The sequence below is a fragment of the Lottia gigantea genome, assembly GCF_000327385.1.
Source record: "Lottia gigantea unplaced genomic scaffold LOTGIsca_43, whole genome shotgun sequence".
Taxonomy (NCBI): Eukaryota; Metazoa; Mollusca; class Gastropoda; family Lottiidae; genus Lottia; species Lottia gigantea.
In genome coordinates, this window is record NW_008709504.1 from 556,761 (window position 1) to 569,389 (window position 12,629).

A 12,629-nucleotide genomic window follows, 5' to 3' on the forward strand; every position below is an offset into this window, starting at 1 on the left:
GATTGGTTAATAAAATGGGATGAAGTTGAAAGTGCTGATAGAGCTATGAGTTTAATGTCTACAGCTGAAGATGGTGGACTTCAAATGAGTAATAACTGTATAACTTGGCATCATCAAAAAGGCTATGCACAGGTATTTTCTTCTTCTCTAAACTTATTATGTGAATCAGGGACACTGAAGAATAGATTTTCAATTAAATAATTATTCAAATGCTTTACTGTATTATGATTAACTGAAAAATGTAGAACTCCTTTCCATTTCAAGATATAAGGCTATAACACTCCCATTTCATCAGCTTCATCAGATTCATAAAAGTTGGATATAAATCTCTATTTCATTTCATTGAACCATTAAGATATATAACTCCATCTTATTTCATTTCTAGATGTTTAACATTGATACATTAGATGTTGGAGATGATAGTTTGAGACTAGAAATGGTTATTTTAAAGGAAATTCGACATAATAATCTCATACAGTTTATTGGTGCTTGTTTAGAAGCTCCTAATGTTGCTCTTGTCACAGAAGTTGCTCCAAAGGTATGGATATATCATTCTCAATAAATATTAGCATTGTGGACTGTCTGAATTGAACCTAGTTGCAGAGTGGTATCAGGGTGAGCACGCCTTAGAGACCCTAGCTTTGATCATAGTTCTTGGCAGTATTAAGATAGTTAATAAAGCTTAAAATGGTCTTTGCTATGCAATTTTTTATATCAAACATCAAATGTGGTTATTGTCATCATCCATGTCTGTCATAAAATAATATTTTAGGAGGCACAGTTCTGACAGATTCAATTTTGACCAATTGTCTCATTCATAAATCTGTCATTGTTATCTGTGGTAAGTTAGAAATGGAAACCATAATCCAAATCTGAGGCATAATTGTTTCATTAAATTTTCTGAAGTGTAATTTGATATTTCCAGGGCAGTCTTGAAGATTTATTATCTAATGAAGCTGTAAAATTAGGCTGGGATTTTAGATATTCTATATTAAAAGATATCTGTCGTGGTATGGATTTTTTACATCGGTCTGAAGTTGTATCTCATGGTCGTCTCAAATCTACCAATTGTTTAGTTGATAACAGATGGACTTGTAAAATTTCTGGTAAGTTTTGGAGAGTTTACCTCCAACCAAGACAATTTTTCCTTTCTCATTCTCTGTCTTCATACTCCTTTCTCAAAACGTATGCATTGCTCCGTCCACTAACTTCACAGAGTGGGCAACGTGTTCGGCTGTAAACAAACATGGTCGACGCCACGTTAATGAAGCTGTGGATAGAAAAGCTTGATGACATTGCTACGCCACTTTTATGATGGTTTTCGATATCACCAAATACCTGCAGATGACAAGCCTCCAGAAAGAATGGATTGTTAAAGACTGAAAAATTGTCAGGACGATTGGCCAAGCTACAACTACTTCAATTTTCAGCCAGGTAAGTCAGTCTGTGACTTTTGTGAGTAGCGTCACTAAAAGTAAAAGATGACTGAGTGACTTACCTATTCTCCTACACCTGTGATTTGTTAAATGATATTTCGTGATTGGAGGGTAAGTGTAATCTTATTTGAACAAGAGAATCTGCCCCTCTGGATTCTGTACAGTAGCCTACAGCGTAGAGGTAGACTAGATAGAAGTAGGCCTGGATTTTCAACAATACATTATTCCGTTTCCTTTTTTTTTTTTTTTTTTTTTCAATTTCATTTCTAAGTTAAAAAACTGAAATATTTGCTGTAATTGGAATATAACAAATCATTTATCAGTTTTAGTAGGGTAGGTCTGTCTTTCTTATCCTCTTGGGCTTGGTCCCTTCTTTGTGCCTTTATTTAGCCATGGCATAGGCCAATTGCAGCTATGTTAGTTCATTACTAGCCTAGACAACTTAACAGTTTTCTTTAATTATCTTCAATCTATAGAAGTAATTTTCTAAATACAACAGCTCACAGCCCTACCCCTATCCAACAGATAAGTGCCCTTCTACATTTGGGCCAATTTGTCATAATTTTATACTTAATTAAATGATGCAACTGATAGCACCAGCAGGCTGTTTACACATAGACCTACGTGTGCTTGTTTAAACAGATTACTGCTGGCACAATAGTTTGCTCACATGATTTCCAACTTGATTGCAGTGATGGACCAAAATGAAAAGATCTATACAATCCAAAACTAACTGGGGTAATAATATATAATACATATTATGTAGATGAATCAAATGATGTTTGATGATATCAATAAGGAAAAACTCCCTAACGTAAGCCTTATTTGTCTTTTATATTTTGGTAATATTTCTTAAAGATAGATAAAACCAAATAAGCATATAAGTATAACCTGCTCCACAGGACCACAAGGGTAACTTTTTAGTGCATCTCAAATTCAATTTAAGGGTTTGTAATCCATTTCCATTGCAATATTTAAATAAATTTCATATCCAATTTGTATTTGCAAATCATATTCAAATATCATTGAAATAATCAGGGCTAATATATATTTTTTATCTGTTTATGTTTTATAGGACAAGACAAATTAAGAGCATGAGGACGAAAATGAGAATCCCAGGATCAAGTGACAGAAAAAAAGGACTTTATTTGTAATATATACATGTACATGTTGTTAAATTATAAATGCATGTTAACATCACATGAATTTTCGCACTGAATTATAAAAAAAAACACTATCAATTTTGTCTTTTATTTCATTCCATATAATCAACTTATAAATATAAGTTACAGCATATTGCATAATGAATTGATAAAATTGTCACATTGACATGGAACTAAGGAGATCTAGAGAACTCTTGTTATTCATCCACATAAACCACATACCACATTATACTAACATGGATCTTTAAAATAGGAAATCAAATCTCATCCTAAAAAAAAGCAAAGACTTGTTAATTAAAGCATACCCACTCTTCTAAAGCACTTGTAGTCATTCTTTGACTGGCTTTGTTAGCTCTGTACCCCTTTCAAAGAGTCAAAATATTGAGTCTTCTTCTCTAAGGCCTTTTTTCTCATCAGTTAGTCTTACATGTTATAACTAAAAGAATAGGCACATTCCCGAATCAGGCTTATTATAACTACTAAGTCATTACTCACATTTTATCATGACCTAGAATCCGAGGCCTAGAGTTTAGTAGATTAGAGAGTACTGAGTAGAATAGTAGAGTAAGGCTAATACTGTAGTAATAATGAGCCTAGCTGACTAGACCAATAATGACAAAATAATTTAGCAATCTCATGTTATACCTGGTAACCAAATGAGATTTATCTACACTCTCGTTGGCGTCTGTCGGCAATGGTGTGATAACTAGGTCACACTTTTACTCCTTTGGCTACAGGCTTTAGCCTTAGTCAACTTAGTGACTTACCTTTGGTTTTGATGTCTTTGATAGGCCTATATTTCTAACAAAATATAAGTATCCTCCTGTCAGTGATCTATAAAACCATCTCCAAGGAAATGAAAGGTTATGTATGGTAAAACTTGTCGCTAGTTGACGTCGAAATGATAAGAGGCATGCTAAACAGACGCCATTTTGACTTCCTTGCCCACTTAGCCTCGTTTTGATATTTCTATGAATATTGACGTCATCTCATTGAGAAAGGCCTATTGGCCCAATCAGGAGCAGAGTTAATTTCATTTCCCATTGCCTACTAAGAATTTGAATTATCCAACAAAATTTTTATTCAGGTTTCTTTATGTGATCAGTTCCATTTGCTATAAATTTTTTGAAGAACTGAACTAAAAAAATTTTGATAGTAAATAGTTCAAATGTTAGAATAAATTTTGTGTTGAAATGACTATAAAGAATGGGTTTTTTTATTTTAGGATTTGGTGCTCCAACTATGAGATATTTAGCTCCAAGACTTAAAGATGGTGAAAACCCTGAACAATTTAAACCTAGGTACTATTTCATTATTTACATTTCCAATATAGTGTTCAAGAATATAAAGTCTAATCTTTCTAAGTCAATTAATAGTGGGCCCCATTGTGAATACATACGTTATATCTGTAAACAACTGAAATTAAGATAAAAATTAGGCTAAAGATTTTTCATGTTTTATGAATCTATCTTTCAGTGAACTGTACTGGACTCCACCTGAAATGTTAAAATATGCTAAAACTCTTCAGGATGTTAAAAATGGAACCAAAGCTGGTGATATTTATTCGTGAGTCAATTTTTATTTTACTCTTACGAGATATTTATTTTACTTAAATTCACAATAATTCTGTCTACCAGATAGTCTGGGTGTTATTAATCTTTCCCTGATTAGTCATACCCATTTACAGCTGGGTAGACTGGAATAATTAGGAAAGGTAACTTATTCAAGGTCTCCAAACTAACTCTAATAAGAAACCACAACGACTAATCATTACGATGTAAACAAACAAATAATCTTAAAGACTTTAATGCTCTAACCACCTGTTCTATAGGCTTTACTTGAAATAAGTTAAAATATTTTTTTTTTAATATAAATTGACTCTCTAATAGTATTATGACATTGTTTATTTTTGTTTGAAGTTATGGTATAATATTAACAGAGATGTGTACAAGAGAACAACCCTACACCAACGAAACCAGTTTCCTAGAAGCTGAAGATATCTTAAACTTAGTTCGTGATAAAAATAATCCAGCATACAAAAAACAAAAATCGGTAGGTGAAAACAACTTTATAGTCTGGAACAGACGAATTATCAGAGTAAGAACTTTTGTTGTACTTGCTTAATAATCAATGAAGGTTCTTGATTTGGTTATAACGCTGATAAGTTGACTAGAAATAGTGTGCAATGAGGTGAAAATTACCTTTCAAATTAGATATCCCACTGTCTAAGATCTTTAATGTGTACAGCCTGTAGCTCTGAGTGCCAAAAGTGAACTCAGTATAAACTAATTGTACAAATATAAGATGTACAATAAAACCAAGGAGTCGTATTATATCATAAAATTGTGTTCCGTTATTTAATTATGATTAAGATGACAAACGTTAGTGTTGTGTTTACAGATTTGGTCAGACACTGGAGTTGATGCTTCTAAACCTTTCCGTCCCTTTGTACCTGATAGTTCTATCTCTGATGAATATGAAGTCTGTAGAAAAATGAAAATTGTGAGTATTTCTGTCTAAGGAGCTTCTTTCACGAAGAATTTAGACAGGGTTTATGAATTGATTAGATATTCCCTTGTTTTCATCTAAATTTGACTAAAATTAACTTTCATTATGGTAAAGACTATTTCATGTACCAGTTTTACTATAGTACTTTGTAGACAAGTTCAAATTGGTTGACTTGACTGAGTACTATTTAGATGAATTTTTTTTGACTATCTATTGAAATTTTGATATGATTATTGTAGCTGATGGACCATTGTTGGTCTGATAACCCTGAAGAAAGACCTACGTATCGTCAAATATTAGAACAGTTAAATATAATACATCCTGTTAAAGGTGAACTCATTGATAATCTTGTCAACATGGTAAGTTTTTACAGTTTACTCAGTTCAGACTTTCTGCCAGAAATATCTTGTGTTAAAACAGATAAGTTAACATAGCGTAAAGATTTATAGTGCCATGTCATTCAACTTGACCTCAACTACCAAACAATCTGAATTAATCCTCTTCCTCTTACCTAGCTTACCTTAGCTAGTAGTGTGCCATCAGACATTAACTTGTCATCTACCAACAAACAATCTAACTATTAAGCCTTTCAGTCCATTTAGGCCAATATAGGGTTATTTTTTAGTCGACGATACATATTTGACCACCAAATCACCATTTTAAAAATCATACCATATTATTACAGTTGTTTATTTATGATTGCCTGAGTTTTGTGAAGTTAATCTTCTTTGACCACATCACCATTATGAAATATTCCTATAATGTTATTACAGTTGGAAAAATACTCAAGTAATTTGGAAGCTATAGTAGCTGATAGAACAAAAGATCTGATTTTAGAAAAAGCTAAAACTGAACAGTTAATTAGTCAGATGTTACCTAAGAAAGTTGTGGAAGATTTAAAACATGGCAGAAAAGTTTTACCAGAAGAATTCGAATGTGTCACCATTTTCTTCAGGTTAGATGGGTTGGATATTCTAAGTACTGATCTTGACAAATATATGCATTCAAAGTGATTGTTGCTGTAACAATTTTTCTCTTTAGGCTAATGTTCAAATCTCTTGACATTGATCTCACCAAATTATCCATACAGATTAACATCTAGTTAAAGGGACAACAAAACATTAATAAATTATATATTTCAGTGATATTGTTGGATTTACAGCTATAGCTAGAGATAGTACCCCATTCCAGGTTGTAGATTTACTCAATGATCTCTATACAACATTTGATGCTATTTTAGATCATTATGATGTTTATAAGGTAGAAACTATTGGTGATGCCTGTAAGTAATCAATTCTTCATTCCTGTTCAGCAAGGTCACTTAGAGAGATTATAAAGAGTTTTCTAAATTTTCTAAAATGTGCATCAGGGAAACTAATAGCATCAATTTGCACCATTCCAATTTTCAATCAGACGTCTGTGGTTCCTGCATTGCCATAAAAAAAAATGTTTGACGTCACAAGGCAAAGGGCCTTATGTGAAAGCATATTTTGTGATAAGTGACATCATCAAATACCTGGTGGAATTGCAGAAGCCATAGACCTCTGATTAAAAATTGGAATGGTACAAATTGATGTTATCAGTGTCTCTGATGCACATTTTAGAAAAATAAGACAACTCTTTATAATCCCCCTAAGTGACCTTGCTGACCTTACACAAAATTTAGAAAACCTTTACAACGCCCTTTAATTTGCTCATGTGCCTAAACTCTTGTCTTATGTATATTGGAAAGTGAACCTCCATTTCCTATTGTAGCTGTCCTGAAGAATTCTGTATCTAAAGTTGAAATCAACTCTTATTTTGTTCTTAAAAGATACTGTTTTGATGAAACAGCATGTAGGGTAAGGGTTAATAGTTGTGATAATAAAATGTCCATGGGGGACATTTTGTAAAGGGAGGTAACTAATATGGTCTTTATTTTATAGGGTTAGGGTTAATTAGAGTTAGGGTTAATAATAAAATGTTTGGTGGACATATTGTAAAGGGAGGTAATTCATACACGATAAAATTTAATAAATAAAGGGTTAAGTAGAGTTAGGGTTTTTGATTATTGAAAATCTTTATGGGGGACATTTTGTAAAGGGAGGTAACTAATACACTTATTATTTTAAGACTACAATGATGTTAACGGAGGTAATTCATACACTTTTTAAGACCCTAAAGACATGAAATTTATTTCTATACGCCCACATGAAATGGGGGGTGTATATTGCCGTCCGTCGGTCCGTCCACAATTGCTCGTAAACACTCTACAAGACACAATTTTTGACGGATTTTGACAAAACTTGGTATGAGGGTTCGTAATCACCCAAGGATAAACCCTATTGAAAATCAGAAGAATCGAAAAATATTTAGTATGAGTTTTTGCCCTTGTTCTTGAAAACGCGTTAAATTTTTAGCTCATAAACACTCTAGAAGGTACAATTCTTGGTGGATTTTGATGAAACTTGACATGAGTGTTTGTTATCACTGAAGGATAAACCCTATTGAAAATCAGAAAAATCAAAATTAGTATGTGTTATTACCCTTGCTATTGAAATTTTTCAATTTTTAGCTCGTAATCACTCTAGAATTCTTGACTTTTGATGAAACTTGGTGTGAATGTTCGTAATCACCCAAGGATGAACCCTATTGAAAATCAGAAGAATTGAAAAATATTTAGTATGAGTTATTGCCCTTGTTCTTGAAAACGCTTTCAGATTTAGCTCTTAGACACTAAAAGGCATGATTCTTGCTGGATTTTGACAAAACTTGGTTTTTATACGCCCACATGAATATGTGGTCGTATATTGTCGTTGACCCTGTCCGTCGGTCAACATTTCTTGTGAGCACTATAGAGACTACAGTTTTTATCTGATTTTGATAAAACTTGGTGTGATGCTTTAGATTGATAAGATCTGGGTCAAGTTCGAATTTGACATATTTTCAATGAACGGTTTTTGAGATATTGCCCTTGACTTAGAACGCCTTGAAATTTGTTAAAAATAGTTCGTGAGCAGGATTGAAGCTACAGTTTTCATCCGATTCTGATGAAACTTGGTGTGATCATTGAAATTGATAAGATCTCGGACAAGTTTTAACTTGACGCATTTTCGCTGAACGGTTTTTGAGTTACTGCCCTTGACTTTGTAAAAACGCGTCAAAATGTGTTTGTGAGCACTATAGAAGCTACAGTTTTCAACCAAATTTGATCAAATTTGTTATGATCATGGAATTGATAAGATCTCGGACAAGTTTTAACTTGAGATATTTTTTATGAACTTTGACTTTGTAAACACGCGTCAAAAGTTGTTTTTTGCCCTTGATTAGAGCTGTGTGATTTAATTGTTTGTTGTATTTGGGTTATTGATATTGATTTTAAAAAATTTTGTGGACTTACTCAGCATAAATATCTGGCTATATATGTAATTGAATTCAAACTAATAAAATTTCTTCAATATGAGAAAATCCAGTGGGCGTATGTTACCTTTCCTCGCAAGCTATCTTATTATTCAGTCCCGCACTGAATATTTGCCTTCTAGAGTTTTCACGAGCTAAAAATTGAACACTTTTTCAAGAACAAGGGCAATAACTCATACTCAATATTATTCAGTATCGCCCTAAACAGTTCAAAAGAATTGTATGACTGAAGGTTGAATATTTCATACAGGTGATTGTTACTGTACTGCTAAATATCTTTATTCAAAATCATAGCTGCCAGAGGGCGTATATTACCTTGACTGGCAAGCTATCTTATTAGTAGAACTTTAAGGGTTAGGGTTAATAGAGATTTGAAATTTTTTTTATGGAAGACATTGTTAAGGGTGGTCACTAATACACTTATTATTTTAAGAGCACAATGATGTAAACTTATTATAAATTTTGTAGATATAGAATTCGGAAATTGATTTATTTATTAAGTTTGATGTTATTTATTAAGATATGGTTGTCAGTGGTCTACCAATAAGAAACGGTAAACTACACGCAGGAGAAATAGCTACTATGTCTTTAGATTTATTATCTTCTATGGTTGGCTTCAGAATTCGACACTTGCCTGGTAAAATTTTACAACTTCGTGTTGGCATGCATTCAGGTAAGGATTTGGTTTTTCTTTTTACACATTGTCATTAGCCTATGCTTGGAAGTTGTTCGTAAAACTCTTTCCTTTTGAAGATTTTATCTTTCTCAGGACAGGTATTTTTTGCTCAACCTCAACACTTTCTTAATATTGCTTTCTGAATTATTGGTTAATGCACACTGCTCTTCATACTGTTCTCTTTCACAAGTCTTAGTCCTGTTATAAACTGAATATATAAACTATGTTTGTAGGACCTTGCGTGGCTGGTGTTGTTGGATTAAAAATGCCTAGATATTGTTTGTTTGGTGATACTGTAAACACAGCCTCTAGAATGGAATCTAGTTCAGTTGGTGAGTAGGCTACAGGTTACTTTTTTCAATTTTACAATATATCATGAATTTCTTGTTATTTGAAAGTTATCCAATGCATTCACAGAACATAGTACAGAGTATCTGATGTAACTTTGACAAGAGTTGTCATCTCTGTATCTGATGAGGAGAAACCTTCGTGATAATGATGGTTGGTAATTTTAATTATGGTATCCTTCTCTACTAAATCTTTCCAGCATTGAAGATTCATATGAGTAGCATGACAGCTGATATTTTGATGGAATTAGGAGGCTATATTCTTGATTGTCGTGGTGAAAGAGAAGTAAAGGTAAATAATTTGGTTTTTTTTGTTGTTGCAGAATTTGCAAAATAACCTACAATATGATCTTTTTACCTTTTTTTATGTTAAGTATTTTGGATTATTACCCTTGTATTACTTTCAGAGAGACCACTGTTGACATTGCAGTGTTTAGGCGCACCGACAGTAAAATGTACAATTTGACATTATACTGTGGGTGTGCCTAAACACTGCAGTGTACATTATGGTTTAGTCTTACCCTCAATATTGACTTACCGAAAGTGACTTGATGCATGCAAAGACAGGATGTTGATTAATATCTAGGGACACAAGACCTCACTAGTTGATTGACAACTTGGATTGGGGAATCTTATTGACCAGTAAACATTTATTGAGGTCTATTAAATTGAAATAAACTTTCTTTGGTATTGAGGTTTGATGAATAAGCATTGTATATTATGTTGTAGGGTAAAGGAACTATGACTACCTATTGGTTAGATGGTAAAGAGGGATATGACAAACCACTACCTACCAAAGATATGGCCATCTCTTTATCACAACATGAGTTTAAATAGGCTTTCAATCTTTAGTTTCAATTTATTTTTATAATTCTTATGTGAAGACCGTCTCATGCTATGGCAAGCTTTGTATTTAATTATTCTTTATTTTAAGTTTTTTGTTGTTGTCCTGTATTCCATAAGTAATGCAATTTCTGTTAGCTTATAATTGATTATCATAGATTTGGTATGAAGATTATTTAATTTCATAAATTAGTAAAGGTATATAGTTGTCTAATTGTTTTACCAGCTGATCAAGGGACATGCTCAGCTGAAATTGACCTTTGTTAGCTGTGAAGCATGTATTTAGACAACTCTTTATTAGCTGTGAAGCATGTATTTAGACAACTAAACCGCCTCATGGTACACATTTTTGCAAAAGAATAGCTTTGTTATTATGTTCAATGTGAGATTTGCATGATTAATGTGTTCTGAGCTTATTAAGACCCATGTTCACAATGTCCAGTCATTACAAACTGTGTCTAATACCTTGATTGCAACAGCCAACTTTCTTGTATAATGGAATACAGCCAATCATACAAAGTTCAGTGATACAAGAAAAGTTGCTAATGATATTAAGGTATTAGACACAGTTTGTAATGGCTTGACATTGTAAACATGATTATTGATTTGGACAGCATGACTTAAGACAAAATGACATTCTAGAATAAATTTATCCTACCCAATCTAACTTTTAATCTTCAGAATAGTGACTGACTGACTGTTGAATTATGATTAAGTTGTTAATAACATTTTGTTTCATTGTTTTATTGCATTTTGTTAGTCACCAGTCATTACATATTGTTAGTCCAATCATCAGTCATTACATCTTGTCAGTCCAACCATCAGCCATTACATCTTGTAATTAAATCTTGTTAGTTCAACCATCAGTCATTACATCTTGCTAGTCCAACCATCAGTCATTACATCTTGTTAGTCCAACCATCAGTCATTACATCTTGTTAGTGTCCAACCATCAGTCATTACATCTTGTTAGTCCAACCATCAGCCATTACATCTTGTAAGTCCAACCATCAGTCATTACATCTTGTTAGTATCCAACCATCAGTCATTACATCTTGTTAGTATCCAACCATCAGTCATTACATCTTGTTAGTGTCCAACCATCAGTCATTACATCTTGTTAGTGTCCAACCATCAGTCATTACATCTTGTTAGTCCAACCATCAGTCATTACATCTTGTTAGTTCAACCATCAGTCATTACATCTTGTTAGTCCAACCATCAGTAATTACATCTTGCTAGTCCAACCATCAGTCATTACATCTTGTTAGTGTCCAACCATCAGTCATTACATCTTGTTAGTCCAACCATCAGTCATTACATCTTGTTAGTGTCCAACCATCAGTCATTACATATTGTAAGTCCAACCATCAGTCATTACATCTTGTTAGTATCCAACCATCAGTCATTACATCTTGTTAGTCCAACCATCAGTAATTACATCTTGCTAGTCCAACCATCAGTCATTACATCTTGTTAGTTCAACCATCAGTCATTACATCTTGTTAGTCCAACCATCAGTAATTACATCTTGCTAGTCCAACCATCAGTCATTACATCTTGTTAGTGTCCAACCATCAGTCATTACATCTTGTTAGTGTCCAACCATCAGTCATTACATCTTGTTAGTCCAACCATCAGTCATTACATATTGTAAGTCCAACCATCAGCCATTACATCTTGTAAGTCCAACCATCAGTCATTACATCTTGTTAGTATCCAACCATCAGTCATTACATCTTGTTAGTCCAACCATCAGTAATTACATCTTGCTAGTCCAACCATCAGTCATTACATCTTGTTAGTCGAACCATCAGTCATTACATCTTGCTAGTCCAACCATCAGTCATTACATCTTGTTAGTCGAACCATCAGACATGACATCTTGTCAGTCATTACATCTCGTTAGTCATTATATCTTGTAATTCATTACATCTTGTTAGTCGAACCATCAGACATGACATCTTGTCAGTCATTACATCTCGTTAGTCATTATATCTTGTAATTCATTACATCTTGTTAGTCATTATATCTTGTAATTCATTACATCTTGTTAGTGTCCAACCATCAGTCATTACATCTTGTCAGTCATTACATCTTGTTAGTACCCAACCATCAGTAATTACATCTTGCTAGTCCAACCATTAGTCATTACATCTTGTTAGTCATTATATCTTGTAATTCATTACATCTTGTTAGTTCTACCATCAGTCATTACATCTTGTTAATCGAACCATCAGTCGTTACATTTTGCTAG

The 12,629-nt window shown here is 33.1% G+C and overlaps 1 protein-coding gene across 1 annotated transcript; it reads left to right on the forward strand.

Moving 5' to 3' along the window:
* Positions 1-385: 385 nt before the first annotated feature.
* Positions 386-10,366, forward strand: LOTGIDRAFT_123262 (hypothetical protein; the record flags this gene model as incomplete). Its single annotated transcript, XM_009060537.1, has 10 exons — positions 386-538; positions 926-1,236; positions 4,519-4,672; positions 5,347-5,466; positions 5,881-6,062; positions 6,250-6,389; positions 9,027-9,179; positions 9,416-9,514; positions 9,730-9,821; positions 10,259-10,366. 10 exons carry the CDS (start codon positions 386-388, stop codon positions 10,364-10,366), a joined length of 1,512 nt encoding a protein of 503 aa, XP_009058785.1.
* Between the last annotated feature and the right edge of the window lie 2,263 nt (positions 10,367-12,629).